Raw genomic sequence first — 21,936 nt, forward strand, 5'->3', positions numbered from 1 at the left:
GTTCAGATATTTATTTTATATGTATTCCTCCCTTTCCCTTGTGGGCTCATAGTGGCTTCCAACATTTAAAATATAATCCACATATAGTCCCCTCCCTCCAAGAAACCCAGTTCGTCTTGCGTCCTACACCCATTATATTTGCCCTGTGTGGAATCCGCTGTTCTCCTGCATGGGTCAACCAGATGCAACTCTCAGGTGATATGCATATCTTGGTCATGCACCAGCAGCATAAACTGCATATTAATTATGAACCTGCAGTTCATGTTATATTCTTCTCCCTGATCCTCACTGCTGAAGTGGCCCACTTCTTCATTAGCTCCTTGCTCACCCTTCACCCCGACACCCAATGTGGAAAGCAGCCACAGGGTCATTCTGGCTAAGTGGGTGCCACAGACCTGGCATCCGATGCGAAGTAGTACTCCACGGCTTTCTCTTCAACAGGAAAAAGGCAGGTGGTGCTGTCAACACGGGAGAGGCTGCAACTTCCTTTCTTGTCCTTTCCTGCAGTGTTGGAAAGCTTTATTAGATGTCTTATCTATATGCAACAATCCAAAGCAAAAGAACACACGTCCCTTGGATTTGCCCAAAGTCACCAAGTCACAGTACCAACATGAAGCTTTACTTTTTATAACGTCATTGGCACAACCCACTAGGAATATTTTCTACTGAGAATAAAATGGAAGACCTCCTTGATGTTTAATGCACAAAAGGCCTTTTAGTAGATGGTGTTAAGGAAGGGTGAGAACTGGTTGAGTGTGGCAAAGAAACACATCCTTCAGTGGAGAGATAATCTATTTGTTTTTGAGTGTGCCTGTTTAAGCCAAGTTCAGGACTTCAATTGTGCAATTCTGAAGCAGTTTAGCGTAAAGCATTTAAAAGTTCCCTTTTTATGTTCTTCTGAAATATCAGAAAGCTTTATTAGCTGTGGTCTTGGAAGTTGTCAGGTGAAATATATCCACAAACACAATGCACTCATTTTCAGCCTCAGTCCCCAATCTGTAGTAATGAGATAAAAACAATGGCCCGACTAACAATGTTGCTCTGGGGATTATTGCAATGACATATCTAAGCATTTTGAACACTGGAAGTGCTAAGCAAATACTAAATATTAGGATGAGCCCTTGGCTTGTTGGTAAAAAATAATACATAAAATTCTCATTGTCCGTCCTTCAGTTACTAACTCTGGTTATCTTTGCAGGCACATTCTTCCAAACCACTTCTATCCAGACAGTTTTGCTGAAGAAAAGGGGGCACCTTTGTGTATTTGGCTTATGAATCACATCTTAGCAGAAAGAGATGATGTGGCACTGAAGTGGTGAACTGTAAATTTTTATACAAAGCAATAACCAAAAGCTCTATGACAAAGCCAGCCAATATTTTTTCCTAAAAAAGAAGAGATGCCAGGAAATTTCTCTCAATTATTAATCTTGTGTAAGAGTCAAGAAAGTTTAAATGTTTGGCATTCACAGCCAAAGAAAATATTTCAGTGATCCACGAAGAACCTTTGTACATGAAGGGGTAAATGGTCACAGTGCCACAGAAGGAGTTGCTCTTTTCAAAACAAAGGTTGAAAGGATTATGCAGTTTCTCACCCTGCCAAGCACACACTCTGTCTCTTGCATTTGGCATGATTTCTACTGATCTAATTTGCTCTCATTTTGGCCATTGAGTTCCCATTAATCCTCTTTAAAAAGCGATCAGGATTCAAAAGGGCAATTGGAGAAACAAGGTCAAAAGGCCTGCATTAAGCAACGCTTTCATGTTGATACTGCCAAAAACATTGAGCCAGATCCAGGATCCCAGTAAGTCAGAATTCCTCATACCTGCACGTAGGGCTGCTTCCACATGGGAACAATTCTCAGTGCTGCTCTCTTTGCTGCTGTGAATGCAGAGAGATCTGCAATGGCAACAGCACTCACAGGGCTTTTCCTGCACATAGTGTCCGGCAGCTGCCATTCAATTCCTTGTCTCTAAAGGGCTTTTCAGGCTTTAAAAAACACAATAGCTACTTCCATGCAGGGGTATGAAATGGCATCTCTACTGTAAAAGCAGCAGTAGGCAGGGTGGGTGTGGAAGGGGCACTCTCCCCAGAGGCTGCAGTGCTTGCTGCTGCCCCTCTCCCTGAACCCTCTTAATGTGGGCACAGAAATGTCAACTACCACAACTGGCACACTCCCTTCCTTCACAGCTGAGCTCCAGTTAAAGGGACACTGTGCTTCGGCTATGCAGATAGAGCGGGAAAGCATCCACAAAGGCTGGAAGCGGAAGGGGCCAGAATTGGAAGGGGAAATGCATAGTTGCTCTCTGTCATTTTGAAGATCTAGCTGTCCGCAGAACTTCCGAACGGAAGCTCCAACTGCCGCAAGATTTTCCTTTGCTTCAGCTTAAATAGGAATCCCAAAAAGTCTTGTTGAGCTGTGTTTGGAGTGAGAATGGCATCATTGTATGGAAGCCCTCCTCCATCCCCTGCAAAAAGCAGGGGTATGCAGCTGTCCACACTGGGCAAAACCCCTGCTTGATTGCAACCAGTAATTGACCTATGGCGTAAGCTACACCAATATGTCAATTACTTATTTTTTTAAAAGCCCTCTGGTGGTGGGTGGGGGGAGTCGACAGCCATTGGGGACTGAGGCAAGGAAAATAGAGTTATTGTGAGCAGGAGCCAATGCAGGCAGACCCTGTAAAAATACACACCTCCCCGTGGCGTGAGAAGACTGCAATCTTTCTTAAAAAGCTCATACCAAACCGGGTTTGAGAAAGACTGCAGTGAAGTAGAAGGAAGCACACAGAAGCAGATGATGAGATGATGTGTGGAAGCTTCCCCCACAAAATCCTCCATGATTGTTTAGACATAGAACTGGAGCAAGACATCCGTGTGGAAGCAGCCCAGGTTTCCATTTCAAACAGCAGAAGGCAGTGAAGCCAACAGAGGGATCAGAAACTTTTGCTAAGTAAAAAAGCTCCCACCTACCGATACTTGATCATGGCATGCAGATCACTGCCCAAAACTGCAACTCTTTATTATGTTGCCACTGCTTTCCATCAAAACAAGCTAATCTGCATTTGGCATCTTGTTGTTAACAGAGACACAACAACACTACTTAGTAGCTGAAGGTATGTGCATGTTACACAGACACCGGTGTTCGTATCTTTTGAATCCCTGAAAGGGGCCTAAAAAACCAAGCATTTTCCTGAATAGTGGCGCTGTTACAAGTTCATTACGTTTTTCTGGTCCATCATTGCAAATTGGACCACCTCCCCACCCCACCCCCACCCCTGGCAAGACATTTACAGCTATAACATTTACTCTCTTTTTTAAGAACTTCAATTAAAAACCTTTCGATTGATGGAAAAGGTATGTCTTAATAAAAATGAAACAGGTGTTTTTTTTAAAAAACGCAACAACTAACTGTTCACTGTTTATATACAACTGTGGGTGGTAAGACTAATCTCAGAAGAGGCATCCCTGCTTCTCTCTCATCCAATAAGAGAAATACCTCCTTTAGAGCGAGGATGCCTTCTGCACAAAAGTATGCCTTTTTCTGCTTTGATTCAGGTGCACGTTACAGATTTAAATCTATCAGATTAGTTTTAACTGATCAATTCATAGAATGTTTAAGATCAGGTGACCTGCCTTATTAAGCCCACAAACTTACAGTGCTTTTGAATCTTGGCAGAGTTTCAAAAGTCACTTGAGACAAAGTTAACGGTGCGCCTGGGTATGTGCACCTGCTTCTCAGGAAGGAATCGGCTTATTTATAGCCCAACTGGAATCAAAGGAGATCATGCTATGACATAACCATTTAAGCTATCGATTGGCCAGTCCATTACCACCATTTCAATGAGTGGAAGAAAATAACTTCCTTCAGTTGGCAAGACTCCCTGACAAGGAAGCAGAATACATCTATGCACAAGATTTCCAATTTACTCCGTGCAACTTTCCCTCTTCTTCTTTTTCCTACCTTACAACTTGCTGTTTCTTTAACCTGATCTCTGCAGGCATGCTCTCAACAGAAGTGTCTGACTGAAGCGGAACTCAACTGGTCTATCTGACAAGGTTGGTGCTCATATGTTACCAGGGATTAGTCAATAGTAAAGAAACAGAACAGGCGCTTACCGTATGTCAAAAACAGACACAAAACATGCAGTGGGAAATATGGTCGTCCTTTTGAATGGAAAGCAATAAGCTACATGATAAAAGAGGCAGGGCTCATTTTAATTAATTTTCTAAGATGAGGACAACTTGTAGAATGAAGCATATGTCATAGGCACCTTCCTCCAGTTTTATGGATACTCCGTCAAAAATATGGTCTACAAATTGTGCGGCTGAAATTGTAACATGGAAAGCAATTTCAGAGTCATTGGCAACAGAGGGAAGTCAGCTCAATTTGAACTCAGTTCATTTAATACATCTTGCTGCTTTAAGTCACAGTTGGCATTTTTCATATTCTTCATGAATTCATAGCCAGCACAGGCAGACCCTCGTGCACCATCTTTCAAGAATGCTGGGTAATTCAGAATGAATGCTTGACCATGGGATCCTGTCATAAACCTTAATTACAGACTGTTGTGGGTTTTCCGGGCTGCGTGGCCATCATCTGGTAGTTTTCACTCCTAAAGTTTCGTCCAAATCTATGGCTGGCATCTTCGGAGGCATGTCATGGTAAGAAGAGTTTCTCTCTGTGCACAGTGTGGAGTACACCCAACAATTCATATGTAGACGTTAGGCGGTGTGAAAGGGTGGAAAGGCAGTGTGGCAAACTGAATGCTGGAGATGTACTGGGGTATCAGAATAGAAACCTTCGACTCAGCAACAAAGACCATTGGATGAGACTGGCCCAGTCACTTACTCTCAACTTAAGCTATCACACAGGACTGCTTCATAGGATAACAGGAAATAACCCTCGTATAGGTTGCTCTAAATCCCCTGTCAGAAGGAGAACACTTCCAAGAGTCCTAAGGGGAAAATCCTGACATTTCAACTGTTATAAAACCAATAAAGGTTTGTAATGTAAACAACCTTTGGAAAGATGTTGCTATGTAAGGGGGGGGGGGGTGTCATGTGAATAGACTGATGGAAATAGCACGGGGTCAGCAAGAGGGTGCTTGCCTCTCTGCCGGTGTAAGGGGCACCCCTGTTGGCGAAGAGGGGAAAGGTGCTGGCAGTCGGGTGCCCCTCAGCTCCACAGCAGCAAAACCAGGCTACCATGGAGGAACACTGGCATCCACGAAGGGGGGGGGGGGCAGGCTCAGGCATTCCCAGAGGTAGAGCAAGGAACACAGTGCCAGGGGCCTTGGTGGTATGCTACCTAAAAGGGTGACGGAACTCCATTTAGACCTATGGAGAGCTTCAGGTGGCGGGGAGGGGGGTTGTTTTGTTTGGCTTCTTCTCCATGCCACCTAAAAGCCCTCTGGAGGCCATGGCATAGCAGCAGTAAATCCCCCAGTAGCCGAGGGTATTTGCATGGGGCCATCAGAATAGAAACCTATGTCCTTCACAATCCCAACACAGGTAGCTCCAACCTGTGTGTTTCAGGCCCAGTTTGTTTTAATTAAAACATGCGCATGCACACATAAAGGTGTGGAATACACAGCTGATATCATCTTTTCATTTAGCCTACAGCACACAGGTCCTCATCTCTGAAGCACTCGCATAAAAGGTAGACACAGAGCTTTGGCTCATGCATTTACCTGTTCTGTACAGGACTGGAATGTGGTCAGTAGAAAGCTTGTGCTCGCTTCGCACTCCAATGAGCAAGGGACTTCCCCTTCTGCAAACAAAATATCCAGCTGTTAAGTGGCAGCGAACACAACTTTAATATGTAGCATGGGAGGGAACAAGTTCCCACCTGTGGCTTATCCATGACCAACTAACAACTGCTTAGTCTAAGGACAGCCAACACCCCCCAAAAAGCGTGATTTGATTTTTATTTATACATATTATTTATAGTCCCCCTTTCTCATAGAGACTCAAGACAAATTATACATAGTGAATCAGCTCACTAAATGGGACATTCACTAATCAATGCATTAGGATTTCAGAAGTCTGGAGCCACCCAAAAGAACTGAAACATAATATTAACTCAATACAAATCAAGGGCAAACAATTTGGCCTTCAGAGGCTGTTAAAATCAAAGCACAAGAAAAAGATTAGCACTCCAATACACTATGCCAATACACTATGCTAGATCCATATTTAAGTGTTAAGCAACATGCAAAACGAGAACATTACATGGTGGAAAGCAGCAAGCAACATTATTCGTCACGACAAACAAATTCATAGCTAGACAGATCTTATGCCGGGATTAAATTCAGAATTAAAACATTTTCACATCACTTGAAAATACACCCCACACTGGTTGTCTAAATTATCAAGGGTTCCACGTATAGGTTTTGATAGGCAATACCTACCTATCAGAAAGTATGGCCATACCACAGCTTTAACCAGGTTTTCGCCTTATCTCCTGAGAACTGTAATTTTGTGAGGGATAGTTAAGACTCCTCAGGAACTTTTTGGGATAAGTTATAACAACATAATTGGCTTAAAACAAATTGATTTGGAGTGTAATTAAGCCTTTAGTTTGTAGAACTTCTGACGGTAAAATGGTGGCAGACTCTGTAATGAAGAAAACAGGAGGGACTACAAGAAATGATAAATCAGTTTGCTAGATAGGGCAGGCAGAATTCCCTGACTCTTGACTAAACAGGCTGGAGGAACTACCCATATAACAGATGCAAACAAAACAAATGAGAAGCATATGACTGTAGTATTTACCTGGTACCCACGGCTTGACCTGGATAGTGAACGCTTTTGAATACAAGAGCAAATGCCCCTTCCTTGTAGAGAAAAACAAACAAACATTTTCAGTTACATTTCAGTTAAGTCGTTCAGGAACATGCACACATTTTTCTGAGATTTCAGAAGCTCTATGAACTACATGATGGCAATAACCACAGGATGGTAATGTACCATACATTGATACAGTGTGGTGTAGAGGCAAGAGCTTGGAGAATGCTGGTCCAAGGCTCATCTCAGCCAAGAAAACCAGGTGCTACAGAAGACCTCTGTTGGTGGCCAGTGGAGATGAGGGCCACCTCTGCAAAACTGAGTTGATACCTGGCTGCAGAATGTTCCACAGGAAATTTGCCATGCTCTCAACGTTTAGCAAAGTGCATAAGACAAAACTGTTCAGGAGAGTATTTTATAATAGGGTTGCTTAGCATTTGTGAAATCTGGTTTTCATTGCTTTGCTCCCTTTTAATCTTATTTTTATCTTATACTGTTTTTGCATTCACTCGTTTTTGCAGTTCAGTGTCATATAATTTGTATGCACTATATTGCTTTTAGTGTATTGCTCTCTATGCTTTTGTAATTCAGACTTAACTCAATACTAGCTGTATGCTCTCAGGTGTTCTTATTGCATGGCTTTAAACTGGGCAATCTGCCTTGAGTCCCAGCAAGAAAGGGGCATGATAAAAAGCAAATAGATACATAAGTTTGAAAGAGTTAATCCTCATATTTAAACGTAATTAAATTAACACAGTTACAGTTAAAAGATTACAAATGCACGATACACCTAAACTACGTAAGCACATATCCTGCATTAGTAAACAACATTCTCTTTCAGGCAGGGTTCTCTAAATTCATTCATTAATTTGTTTGATGAAAGATCAAACTCAAATGTACAGCACATGTTGCTTACTGAAGTAATAGTGAACAAAGCACTCTGTCCTACACTGACGATCAAACCAGACAGTTCCTGAACCCCCGACATGCAATTAGTGAAACCTGACATCAACCTGTTTTGCATGGGACAGAAATGCTTTACTAAAAATCTAGATTTACCAGTTGCTGGATGACTCTTTCTACCAAAGTGGTGAAACTGATATCATCGTTTTCGCGGTTGTCATACATGTACTTGACAAGCTTAGCAATTGTTTCTGTATCAGTTTCAGACTCAAAATCATACCCTTTGCTTTCCTGAAAGAAAAATAAAGAGGGTTATTACTAGCCAAAGCTGAGTGAAAAATAAATCTTGCAAGCAACAATCATTTAGAACACAGTGACATAGTTCAGATTGAAGGAAATCCACAATATACCGTACTATTGTAACAGTCTTATAAATATGTGGCATATTTCTTCACATACACTAACAAATATTTTGTTTTAGTACATATCTAAAAATGACCAGTATGTGCAACATGGACCATTTCTGCACAGCACGACTAAGGGGACATTTTAAAAAGAGGTGTCTTCTTTTTTTGTGTCCAGACAGTACAAATAAGATGTCCTGCGGACGTCTTTTAAAAAGCTGCCTCTAATTTTTTTCAACAGCACAGATGTGAGAGGAGAAAAGAGGCTTTTTTCCCCAACCAACTGTTAAGCTCTCTGGTCAGTTTCCTCCTCAGCTTGCATCCAACATTCTGTATGCTGCTGAAGGGATTCTCGCTGCCTCCATTTGTTGAAGGTTGCCCCAGAATGTTTGAGCCTCTGCAGGCTCTTCAAAGGGAGGCAGACCAGTACTCCAAGTGGCTAAGATTCTCATAGTATGTCTGCATTTCTTTGCAGACACCTCATTGAAAAAAAAAATTAAAAATAGGAAAGCTATATATTGCCAGAATCTGAAGGATGAGCTGAGTACAACTATGAACTTTTCGGGCGCCCAGAATCAGAGCCTGCAGAGCGAATGTCCAGGAGCAATCTTCAACAAATGGAATGGGTTGGGTGGGAAAAATAAGACACCTCAGGGGTTCGACACAGCCAGGCAGGAGATGTCTTGTAGACATTTTTTTTTTTGGGGGGGGGGGGGGTTCCACCTATTAGTGCCTTCAAAATAAGATGGCTTGGCCTGAAATAAGACGTCCTGAGGATGTCTTGGGAAAAAGCTGTGTGGAGTTCCTCCCCAAGATGCCTTTTTTTTTTGCCTCCTCGGGACATCTTATTTGTGTGCTGTGCAGAATGGGCCATTGATTCATTTTATCACACTACCCATAAAACCAAAACACTGACAAATCCTATGCTGGCAGAATCCTTAATTTTGTTACACTTTCATAAGCTAATACAGTACCACATTTGAAAAGGGTCATGGGACAGTACATGGTTGCCAAGCAGAACATCCTGAGTTCAATCCCGGGCACTTTCTTTTTAAAGGAGGTTGTTTTTAAAGGAGACTTGGAGAACAGCTGCCAGCCAGATAGTAGGCAATATTGAACTGGACATATTAATGGTATGATTTACTACAAGGTAGAATGAAAGCCAAAATAAATTAGTAGGATGTTATGGGCTTTCCAGGTTGTATGGCCATGTTCCTGTAGTATTTTCTCCTGACATTCCACCTGCATCTGTGGCTGGCATCTTCATGAAAAAATACTACCGGAACACGGCCATACAACCTGGAAAATCCACAACATCCTAGTGATTCTGGCCGTGAAAGCCTTCAACAATTACATTTATAGCAGTGTCTATTTAAATTATTTGGCACTATTAATGTACATGGTGCTTTACAAAGTAACCCAAGAGACAGACCTCTGCCTTAAGGAACTAACAATTTAGGCACTCTATATATTCCAGCAGTAAACCATAAATCAGATACTTAAACCAACTGAGCCATACAAGTATTTTCCCTCCATCAGACAAATAATTTTGATGTGTTTTTGGAATAGATACCAGCAACAAAAGGAGACTCAGCTTTTTACATTTACACCACAGTACAGTAAAGTAAGTTTTACTTACCAGGAATTTTTTCAGGTCTTTGTAGTTTGTGATAATTCCATTGTGAATAACAATAAATTCTGAAGGAAGGGAAAAGAGACAACACATCAATAACTTTGTCAATTTTTGGTGTCCTTTGAGATCAAAGTACCCTTGTTTTCTTCTGGCAAAACAGTGACCAACTGACTTATTCCAAGGCAAAACATCCTACAGATGGCAAACCCAGTAGAAGAAAACAGAAATCCTGAAAGTAACCCAACAAAACACAAGCACAGCTAATAAGGACAATCTGATTTCTTACAGTGATGAAAACCTGGACTCAGACTGTCCACATTTGGTTGGCTAACTTTGAACTGTTCTGTTGCATCCAAGTACAACAGTCATGTATCTTATCCTATTTTCAGATCAATATCCTAATGTAAAAGAGAATGTAAGCCATCTTCTGTGTGGGCCATTACTCAAAATGGTTTTCTGTATTAAGCCAGAAATTATTATTGAGGATATTAAACAGGCTGTATTAGCAATCTCTGGGGGCAGATTGCGGTTTAATTTTGGTTGCCATGTGTTCTTAAGAGTTTGGACATCAACAGATTTATCAGGCCCATTAATTTTCCACCAAAGGTTATTTTTAATGCTTGTGACAGGTTCCTAAATGGAGAATTACCATATCTCAAATTATATATTTTTTTCTAGAAACAATCTAATCAACGAGCACTCAAAACACAACCTTTTAAAAAATCTCCAAGGGATTTATTCTGTAATCATTATTTAACTTCTTTTTAAAAGCTGTATTTTAAAATAGCTACCATTTGTGAAATTGCTACGTACAAGACCAGCCTTTTATTTAAAGACCATTTAAGAATGAAGAGCTATTGCTGTATTACTGACTTTTGATTTCTTGCTGCTCTGAAATAAGGCTTAGAACTTTTCCACAAACAGTCCATAGCACCTTCTGCCAGGCCAGTAAAGCCATCTAACTCCTACTACCCAGAGAAAGATGCTGCCTGACCAGACCCATGCCTCACCATTATTTTTATCTGAGCGCTGAGGATGGCTGTTCACTGGGTTGGGTTCCCCATGGGTGGCCCATCGAGTATGGGCAATTCCAAGATGTACATCAAATTCAATGTCCAGGTCTATATCTTGCTGTTCTATATAGAGAAAACAAAGCATCTTTATTCTTAAGACATCTACTTGAATGGAGAAAATTTGGTTGCAACCCTTTGCCTGACAAGGCTTGTTTAATAATCGGTGCCAGTGAGATTAGATGAGTAGGCCTAGTTCCAGAGTGCCAACATTAGGCAGAAAACGAAACCTAAACACATTTTTCTTCCCCACACTTAATGATCTGGCCCAATTTCATTAATGCATATATGACATTTACTTACATCCTGCACTCTCAAGCACACGAATTCTCAAGGTGGCTTCTGATTTTATTCATTTAAAACAACAGAACAAAATCCTGAACAAACTAATTCTAAACACTGAAATATGAAATAACAGTATAGATCTTAGGACCAGTTAAACTTCAAAATCAACAGAGCAGAGGAGGACTGAAAAATAAGTCTAGAACATTCTTACTTGAGCAGTTCCAGTGCTGAAGCACCCCATTGTAAGAGCCCCTTTTCTGCTAGCCACCAACTTATGCTCCGCAGCAACAGCATTGCTCATCTCAGAAATCCTTCTGAAGGGGCTACCTTGCAAAGAGACAACTGCCCATTCACACACATTCCTTGTGGTGGCTCCCACATTGTGGCATGGTCTGCCTGAGGCTGCCAGGAAGGCTCCATGCCTCTGTTGTTTTGCAGAATGTGCAACATGGAATTGTAGACTTAAAACACTTTGATCACCTGTGACAGTTAGGGAAATGGCGTGTGTTTTTTCAGGGCACTCTTATATTCCAAGATTGAATCAGGGGGAAAGCCCATTAAAGAGAAGGAGATAAAGAATCACACGGGCTGTTGCGAGGATTAAAGGAGAGGAGAATGAGACAAGCTACTTTGGGTTCCCGCTGGGGAGAAAGTCAGGGTAGAGATAAACTAATTAAATAAATAATAAACGGTCCCATGCTTACTGTTCACTTCTTCATCCAAAGCCTTCACTTTCCCCTTCTTCTTGATGAGTGCAATTTTGCAGGCATTTGCCTCCCAGTCTTTATCATTACCCCCATCAATTCCAACTCCTGTTAACACAAAGGGCAAGAAAAAGCCATGTCAGAGAGAAAGGCCTTGCAAGGTTATCAGTCTGACATACTAATACCAAAGTATTTTCCACAATTGTTTTTCCACAACAAAATACATCAAGGTTATGCCCTCACTGATAAACTTCCCATGGCAAAAGCAACAGTCACGCAGCCCAGTGAGCTGTATAACAGCAAAACTTAAATTTTGCAGAAATCTGGTAAATTAGGTAAAAAGTGGGGTTTCAGATGCAAGTCATGCAGTCATTGGTACCAGAGCAAATTACAGCAATCGTATCTTGCCAGTACTTAAGGAATTCTTAGAATGCACAACTGAACAGTCATATTTAAATGTTTGAAAATAATAAAAACTAATTCAGTTGATAGCCAAATAATTTCTGGGTTCAATTCAAAGTGTCTTTAATGTCCCAAATTGCCTAATGCCAGAGTATGCCTGCCCCCCCCCCCCCCCCAAAAGGCAGCATGTTCTGCTTTCATGGCTTCTACATTCAGAAGTGAAGGGGAGGAGAGTTTTTTTTCCCCAATGGCAGCCTGAATAATGGTGAAAAAAAATCAGTATTATTTGGGATCAGCTTTTCAGCTTCCTTAAATCACCACCATTTTTTTCAGGATAAATAAAGCCTGTGTCAGAAGGCCATTCCAACTTGTATCTGAGGCTGATTCCACATGGGCCAAAAACAGCAGTGTGAAAACACTGTTTCAAACCATTTTCACACTATTTTCACACCGCTGTTTTTGGCCCATGCGGAATCCGCCTGAGAAAGGGAGCTTTGACTCTCAGAAGCTTATGCAACAAAACTCTTGTTGGTCCCTAAGGTGTTACTGGACTCAAGTCTAGCATTTTTACTACAAGCCAACACAGCGATGCTCCTGAAACTGTTAGAAGACGACCCACATAAAAGTTCCCAATACAAAATACCTGAGAACTTACCAGCAGAATCATATCCTCTGTATTCTAGTCTCTGGAGTCCCTTAATAAGGGTCTCCAGGATCTCCCGTCTTGTCCGGGGCACATGATAGTTGAGGTAAGCAAAGATGCCTGTTAAGAGTGATAAAGAATTTAAAAGAACGGTTGATTAATGCTTGATTTTGTAACCAAAAGTATGAACAAAAGCAGTTTTGTGTAGGACTTGTATTGGCACAATAGCACAGCTCAAACACTGCATTGTGAAGGAATTCCTGGTACATCACAAATACAGGAAAAAAGTTATTGCTTTTTGCTACAGCTCTCCTAAAGAGCTGTGTTCTAATAAAAAATTAAGCATTAATATACAAGGCACAGAGCGGTAAGCTGTAGTACTGCAGTCAAAGCTCAGCTTACGACCTGAGTTTGATCCCAACAGAAGTTGATTCCAGGTAGCAGCCTTCCATCCTTCTGAGGTCAGTAAAAGGAGTAGTGAAATCTGTCTAATAATGTACAATGTAATATGTAATTGAGACCCAATTTGCTGGGGGTAAAGTGTTGATGACTGGGGAAGGTGATGGAAAAACACACAGTCTGCCTTGTAAATATTGTGATATGACTTCATCAACCAATGGGTCAGTCATGATATGGTGCTTGCATAGCAGACTACCTTTACCTTTAAGAACATGAGAGCCCTATTGAATCAAACCGGTGGCCCATCCAGACCAGCATCCTGTTTCATACAGCAGCCAGCCAGTTCCCCTGCAGGGCCAACAAACATCCCCTGATGATGCCTTCTAGCACTGGCATTCAGAGGTTTGCTGCCTCTGAATACAGAAGTTCCCTTCAGTCATCCAGAAGGATTGACTGACAAGTTTTAGAAGTTCTAACAGTAAAAAAACAGAGAAGATCTTTTTCCACAAAGAACATACACTGTAAGACTCAAGGGAGGCAAGGACTGGAAAAAAAAAGACAAAGGTAAGTAAATTGCCATGAACAACACTGGAGAACGAGGACCAGCCCTTGAGCCCCACCATGGCAAATGCCCACTGAGAGGCAGGTTCCTCAGCACCTCCTGATAGGGAAGCTTCACCAGCACTGCCCCCTGAGCCAGCAGGGCCCTCAAGCCAGGAGGGTCCAGCATGGACTCAGCCTCTGCTAGAGCTGTCACCATCTCCTCCAGGACCCCAGGAGAAGAGAAGATGTGAAGCTAGGACCAAGGCCTGGACCAGGGGCAGGAGAATGTCCCTCTCAGTCTAAAGTCTTCTAACTGCTAAGGAAACACTGCAACAAACCGAATTCCATGGCTGACTAGGACCTCATCTCCAGCCTAGGGAGCAGGACATAACTGATGACATGCAAGCAAATGTAGTGACAAGTACTTAGGTTTGACTACTGGAAATGAAACTCAAGAGGTTAAACCAAATGTGTCTTTCAAGGAGGGATCTGACATAAGAAAGAGGTGGCCGCACAGGTGGTCTTGTATTCCAATGGATTCTTCTTGCGTGCAGCCATGATCCAAATAAGCACATATTGTGTACAAAAAGCTGACACTGCAGTTCTTTTCACTTGTGTAAATGGCAACTCATTACTCTGTAATTAGCAGTATTAACACATTAGTGCATGTGCATAGGACCTCTACCCAGATTACTGATGTTTATTATGATTAAACCTGTTAAGATTAGATATAGCCTAAGAAAAGAATGTATAAGATCATTATAAATTTCATTACACCCAATGGGAGAGTTCTAAGCATTTTAAATTATACTATGGATATATTGATTTGTTTGGAGTAGATGAATTAATTGGGCAAATTCATTCATTTCAGAGGAGTGGATCTGCAGTAAAGAGAGAAGGCTGAATTGATCTGTGTGGTTGATTGGTGCAGCAATGAATGATCATTAATCGATTACAGTTCCAGACTTTGCAGAACTAAAAAATATCTCAAGGCTATATTGCCCGACTACCTGCCTATACCCAGAGGATAGTACATTAGAATGCAAAGCCCTCAACAGATTATTTGAATTCCTTTGAGGCTAGGGCTGAACAGAATGGATTGCAAAATCTCCGCATGTAATCCCTTCCCAGTTAAATGATTCTGAACTTTAATCCCCCCCCCCCCCCGCCCCAGCTATAATCTGTGGTGTATTTTTTTTAAAGGATGTAAATATATATTTATTAGGTGGCCTGGGATCTGTAGGTTTAAATATAATGACAGGTAGTTTTTACTCAGTTTTCCTGTACTGTAACAAATGTTTACTCCACACATCTTGGTACCTATAGATAAAACTTGCATATACTTTTCAGCACTGAGATTTGTTATTAGGAAACCAGAAAACAAAAGATGGAAAGCGTGTTGATTATCTGGCCTGCTGTTTTTGAGAAGTAGGAGTCAGTAAAATGTCAAATTGAGTGTTTGCTCATAATTGCTTTACAATCTTTGCTGACTGCCTCGTGTGAGGGAATCACTGTATTCACAGGCCCTTACAGCATATGGCAAAGACGTGTGAGGGAATCACTGTATTCACAGACCCTTACAGCATTAAGTACAAGACATTAAGGAAGACATTAAGGAAGGACAATCATTTTAAAAAATAAAGGAAGGGAAAGGCAACTTGTTGAGTCATTCACAATAATCCAGTCAGTCCAGGTTACTAACAGGTTATATGTTCCCAGGCAATGAGGAAATTGCCTATAATAAAATAGCTAACCTTGAAAATTATATCTTGCATCGCTAACTCAAGAAAAACTCTTTGCAAGCCCCCAAATATAACTAATTGAAAACAAAGATAAAAGAGAACATAGAGGGGTATGTAAGGCCTCTCTCCCAAGCCTGTAATATCCCCCGCAATTTCTTCCCTACTCGATTTCTTTAAAGAGCTCCAAGGAGTCAGATGGGAGAGAAGAACTTGGGAAAAGGAGTTGTCCGGATGATTCTGAACTGTTCACCTGAACACCACTTTTGCCCTTTAAAAGACTGGTCTACACATCTCTCTGCAGAAGTGATCTGCACACACAAACCTGCAGCCACACCAACTTGGCGGAGCCTCTTAATTCTCACACTTGCCCAGGATTCGTGGTATTTGCACCCTTTACTATATCTTGGACATAAAACCATGTTGTACTTGATAAACAGAGCTAGTGCTGTAAGCAGTAACTGGATCAGGATCAGCAAGACCTGGATAAGAGTCTCAGCTCAGCCATACCCCTCAATGGACAATCTTGGGCCAGTTTCTTTCATCTTAGCCTACTTCATATTGTTCTTGCAACAATAACATGGGGTGAGGAAAACCACATACTGTGTGCCCTGTGTTCTTTGAAGGAGGGCAGAACAAAAGTGTAACAAACTAATAATTAGAGATTCCAGTGGGAAGAGAAATGCCTCCAGCTCCGATCAACACATATTGCTTCTTTGGTCTACCCATCAGTATACTATCTTGGCTGGGAAAAGGATACTGAAAACATGCATTTATTTACCACCACATTTACACTCTGCCTTTTGATAGTGTCTCAAGGTGTTTTATTCAACTGCATTTTTGTACTTGATCCTTCATTTAAATCAATGGAAGAAATCACAATAAGTACGGCTATGCCTGTAAAGGTGTGCCACTGCACAAGCAGCGTCACCTGCCACATCACACTCTCCAGACACTCGCGGCACTGATCTAAAAGACAGGATGAAATGAGGCAGTTATAAAGAAAAGGTTGCCGAATCATCCCCAATACATAAACATTAAAAACACAGCCTCTGTGTCAAATCTTGTCTCCTTTTTTAATCCTGTTACAACAGCTATACAAATAAGCCCACAAAAATCTTTATTAGCTCACCTGCTCATACACATACTCAAACCAATCCAGCCTAGAACATAAACACCAGTTATTGGCAAACAAAGCCTCCTTTTCTGGGCACCTATAATTCACCACAGGTGCGTAGGAAAATGCTTGTTTGCCCTATATTGCTGAAGATATATGATACAAATCAAGCTCTTGCACAGTTGCTGTGTCCACACTTTTCATACGCATTTTCCCCCTTTCCAGCTTTCCAAAAGGTCAGTGCTGCATTAATTGCAATGACAGATTCAACAGCATTGCAAATAGTCACTGGAACACAGTCCCCTTCTCTAGAGAGAAAGAAAAAAAGGGCAGAAAGAATAAGTGGCATCAATGCATTCACCATGGTGCTGCACTATGGAGTTTGCATGCACGGCTCTCAGTGGACGACTACAGCAACTAGGACTGGGGCAGATCTGGTTCTTACTCACCACAATTAAGCTCCAAATTCCTTAGCTGAACTTTCACAGAAAAATTATAGTTTGCCTAATTGTGTGCCATTGACTGATTGTTCCCATTCAAAAGTGAAAACAGAACTGTGTTTTTTTCATTACAGGGATAATACTCATACTGTATTTGTAAAGCTATTCTGCTTTCCAACGTTAGCGGAAGAACCAATTAGAATTCACAAATGCAACCACAATCACTATTAACTATACACAATTTCTCAGTTTTAATACAAATCATTCCCCCTTTTAGAATGCAGATAAACAAAGGGGGCTGAGGTATTACCTTTTATTAGTAACATAAACATGGAAACTAAATGAACCTTGTAGATTTCTTTAGCTTGATAGTGGGGGTATTTCTGCACAGATGTTAAGTGATGCAGTCTCCCCCATATTTACATCAGACAAAGATTACAAATGAACTAGATGGGTTTGCTCAAAAGCTAGAAGTGATTTCACAGCAAGTGAGCTCACTAATTTTAGCTGTATGTAAAAACCAGAAGAAAAGAACTGCCCACTGGAAAGAGCTTTTCTGTCAAATGTGTTTCCCGGGGGAAGGGGGGAGGGATGGGGACTGTTTTACTAGTTCTGGCAAATTGTTAATGTTTGGAATATCCTATTGAAATCCCTCCTCCAGTTACAAAAATTGAATTTCTAAAATATTCCTTTTATTTTAGAAAAATTGCATTATTACCCTAATTGAATGAACAGGAAGTATCTTATAAATCCTACCCTTCCTTTTTCCTTCTGAAGATTTTAAGCTAGTTGAAAGTATCAACAAACAGAAGTAGGAAACCCAGCAAACAGCTGCTAAACTGGTTCTGGCTTGTATGTCCTGTACCATAAGAACTTTTTACCACGGCTGTTGCCAACAATAAGTTATTTATTCGATTGAAAAAGTTGTTCAGAGACAAACTGGTAGGGGGTTAAGAAAGAAAATAAAACCAGAAGGGCTATTTTTCCTACAGTTTCACCCCCCAAAAGACTGATATACAAAATTTTGTAACTCCCTAATTTTTGTAACTCTCTGAGCCCTGCGGGAATTGGCTGGGATAGAAATTAAATAAATAAATAAAATAATTCCACAGGAAGAAATCAGAGTTTCTGATAGCTTTATTTAGATCTATTTAAGAGGATGTGTTTGTAGACAATGCCCAAACACAATATGCCATAGAATCTGCATACTGCATACATCACCAAGTTCCTATTTGCAAAAAGACATTTGTGCTGAACTTACAGTAAACTATTTATAGCATAAAATGTCTCTTCTATTCTTAGCTTTGTCCCACTTTCCATTTTTTGAGATAAATATACACAGCACAAAATACAGCTCTTCTTCGGGGTGATCCACTGAAATCTCTTAAAGGAAACAGCCTGTGCTTCTTGTCAAAACCTTCTGTGATTGTCTGTAAGGCAAATATTCCTGAAAATGTTTAAAGTCTTGACCTTAACGCTACCGAGGCCTAAAGAATGGCTAAAAGCTTCAATCCAAGATTATTTGAAAACAAAATGAAGGTCTTGTGGCACCTTAAAGACTAAACAATTAAATGGCAGACCGGAATGCAACTGATGAAAATACACTGTGAGACAAGAAGCTCCAGGGTCAGAGCTCCTGAACTCACAAGGAAAACTGAGGACCAGAGACTTCCCACATGTTTTTTTTAAACAGAGAAGCTCAGTAGCAAGGCAGAGGGGGGCTTTCCCACTCACAGAGTGGTGCCAACCTAAACTATCCCCTGAAGTGTTGTACCACCTCCTTCCATTTCATCTAATTTGACTCTCAGAGAAACCTCTGCCTTCTTGCCTCAGGCTCACCGCATCACCCCCCCCAAAAAAAATTCTGACCTACCTTATAGGACTTCTACAAAGGATTTCTATGCAACTGCACACACAAAAAATATTAAACATCAAGGATGCTGATCAACATATTGATTCCTGAGACAGCTCAGCAATCACTTTATACATCAACTTCTACACACAACAGAGTTCTTACTTTTCTTTTCAGTTGCCACCCACCACCCCCTAAGCGCCACATCTCCACGCTGCATGAAAAGTTGCTTTGGGAAACGAAGGGAAGTTTGAACAAGAGATTCCAGTCAGAAAGGAAATGCAGACAAGGAAATTGAAGTATCTTCTCCATCTACCAACCGAATCTTCCTTGGCAAGATCAAGCTTCACCACTAGGTGTCAGAAAGGCAAATGTGAGATGAAGCATTCAACTTGGGAACACCTGAACAACTCAAGCCCGTATCCTTCTACTTACCACACCTTGCCCATAGACTTGTCTACCTCTTGTTTCCCCAATTATATATTCCCCAATAATATATTAATGGTCTCACATTAACCTGAGCATTACTGAATGGGGCAAGTATGAACATAAAATTCAGCTCCTATAAAACCCTTGCCTGCTCTTCATCACTTTCATCTCCAATCTGGGCCTGATTTCCCAGCATCTCCCATTCTACCTCGTTCTTTCAACCTTCCTGGGCATTCATTCCCCTCAATCTACTAAGCATCCATTCAGAACAGAAACTGGAAACTCCTTCACTTTGCAAAGCCCTACAATCAGCAACATGGCCCATTTAAACATAACAGCAACAGATTCAATAATCAGACTCTTAGGAACCAATCTGGGGCTTAGAATCATCCTCAACTCTCACCTGCTTGCTCCATATAAACCACACCAGCTATTTTCACTGCTTCCTGACTTGACCACTGGCCCCAAACATGGTTAAAGTTACCACCTATACCCTGTGCAGGATAAAGATGGCAGGAGATTTGGGAATTAATTCACCATTTCCTGGACCGTTGTCATTCTTGAATTATTCGCTTGAATCCTAGTGCCTTGGGGACAGACCTATGTGGGCACTAGGACTCAAGCGGAGCATTTGAGAACAAAGACAGTCCAGGAAAGGGGATATGAATTCACAAATCTCCTGTCATCTTTATCCTGAACAGGGTCTAGCTAGAATTCCTGCATGATACCCATGTACTGGAACAGGAAGGCACAAGAGTGAGAATGCGGACTGTGCCACCTGTGTTTTTGCTATTTCCCAGATTTGTATTAACAGGTTTTGTTTGTGAAACGAAAACAGTGGCATCACCACAGGGTCAACATTACAATTCAAACTAGCGAAATACAAAAATAACTCTACACATGCTGAAAAGTCTGAGTCCTTCAGAGATCCAGGAGGCGCCGGCTGTCAACTGGGCAAGTCACTAGTTTTCAGCCAAACCTACACTAAAGGGTTGTTCTGCAAAGGAAATGGGATGCCCACTCTAAGACTACCCCTGATGGATAGCAAATACGCATGAAAGTGATCAAGGAAATACAAATGAAAAACAAATACAAATAAAAGTGAGAAAGGATTGTTCCGAAAAGCAAATGGGATGCCCGCTCCAAGACGCACCGACTACCCTTGATGGATAGCAAATACAAATGAAAGGGATAGTCGTTTGTCCCTCCATTCTTTCCTCCCTCAGGAATACTCTGCACATGCTCAGAGAAACGCCATTTGGGAAAAAGACAAGTGAGACCCACACTTGGGAGCTCCCTGGAGGAACATTTTGTCAGAAACCCTTGGTCCTTTGCCCCCAGAAACCCTTGGTCCTTTGCCCCAAAGGAGCTCCCAACCTTTTCCTCCTCAGCCCCTTTTTACAGGAGCCCCTCCATGCCCATCCTTCAAGCCGCCCTGCTTCCCCCAGGTACCCCACGTCCAAGCCCCCCAAGCGCCCGCCTGCCTCCCGTTATCCGGGACGCCGCCCTTCGCTCTCACCGCACATGCTGGCGTCTCCTGGGATCGAGAAAGGCAACCTCACCGCGCACTGACTGGCAGCCGCTCGCTGGCCCACTCGTTGGGATGGCTGGCCAAGGCAGGCGGCGGCGGCGGCTCCTCCTCTCAGAGTAACGGCAGGGGGTGGAGCGCCAGCGAGGGACGCAGGCTCCGGCCTCAGCCCGCCATTGGGCCCCGCTCGGCCGGCTCCGCCTCAGCGGCTGGGAACGCTGCCGTGGCGCTTGGGACGTGGCAGGCGGATCTGCATCCGCTTAGGCCCGGGGGCGGGGGGCAGGAACGGACGCGGCTGGAGGGTGAGGCACCCGGAGTACTACCGGCCATCGACAGAACACGGTCTGAGGCGCATTCCGCACAGCGTATTTATAACGCTTGCGGAATGAGCCTACGTAGTGTGTATTTGCGTCCCGCTTTTCCTTCGGGAAGCCATCCACGGTCCTGCCCTGCCCTCCATTTTTATTCTCGCAACAAACCTGAGTTCACCTGAAGAGAGGCTGAAGATGCTCCCAAGGTCACCTGGCGAGCCTTATGGCTGAGTTGGGAGCGTTTTTGTTCTTCCCCATCCATTGTGACAACTGCCACAATGCGGTGGGCAGCCTAGTTCAGTTGCTGCAGCCACACGCAGGGACTCACAATCTTAATATGACGAATAACTGCAGTTCATGCAGCAGAAGCTGGTTTCTTTCTTTCCTTTCTTTCGCAGGATTTGGCTCAGGAAAGCTGCCCCGATAATCGCGTTGCTGGCCTTTTAAAGAGCCACGAGAAATCCACCGCCACAGAACACAGCTATAGTATTTCTAATGAGTGGGTATATTCATGAGACTGGACCCAACCAGTTTTTCTGCTGGTGAATAAGAAAAGAGGAAATCTCTTTCAACAACAAAAGGGCTTTGCTGACAAATAATGGGAATCACAAAAAATCTGGTAGGGCAGAGGCAAACTGGTGAAAAAGCCTAGTGAAAAAGCCAACTGGATTTCCACTGTAACTGTTAGATAAACAGAAGGACAACATACCTCCAAGTAGCTAGCCACAGAACAAGAGAAAATCAACG

General features: G+C 42.2%; 1 protein-coding gene across 4 annotated transcripts in view; it reads right to left on the reverse strand.

The window, feature by feature from the left end:
* GFPT1 (glutamine--fructose-6-phosphate transaminase 1) overlaps positions 1-21,078 on the reverse strand; it is a 39,769-nt gene extending 18,691 nt beyond the window's left edge. For 2 of the 4 annotated variants that reach the window (XM_048512499.1, XM_048512498.1), the window contains exons 1-10: positions 20,870-21,078; positions 12,844-12,951; positions 11,787-11,894; positions 10,738-10,863; positions 9,734-9,792; positions 7,847-7,981; positions 6,776-6,837; positions 5,692-5,771; positions 4,273-4,326; positions 396-501 (exon numbers count right to left, since the gene is read on the reverse strand). In XM_048512499.1, the coding sequence (XP_048368456.1) occupies positions 396-501; positions 4,273-4,326; positions 5,692-5,771; positions 6,776-6,837; positions 7,847-7,981; positions 9,734-9,792; positions 10,738-10,863; positions 11,787-11,894; positions 12,844-12,951; positions 20,870-20,876 (845 nt within the window). In that variant the 5' untranslated portion in view covers positions 20,877-21,078. The remainder of the gene's footprint in view (positions 1-395; positions 502-4,272; positions 4,327-5,691; positions 5,772-6,775; positions 6,838-7,846; positions 7,982-9,733; positions 9,793-10,737; positions 10,864-11,786; positions 11,895-12,843; positions 12,952-20,869) is intronic. The other 2 variants (XM_048512503.1, XM_048512502.1) reach the window with 1 other exon arrangement.
* Positions 21,079-21,936: the final 858 nt, after the last annotated feature.

Source organism: Sphaerodactylus townsendi, linkage group LG12 (genome assembly GCF_021028975.2).
Source record: "Sphaerodactylus townsendi isolate TG3544 linkage group LG12, MPM_Stown_v2.3, whole genome shotgun sequence".
Lineage (NCBI taxonomy): Eukaryota > Metazoa > Chordata > Lepidosauria > Squamata > Sphaerodactylidae > Sphaerodactylus > Sphaerodactylus townsendi.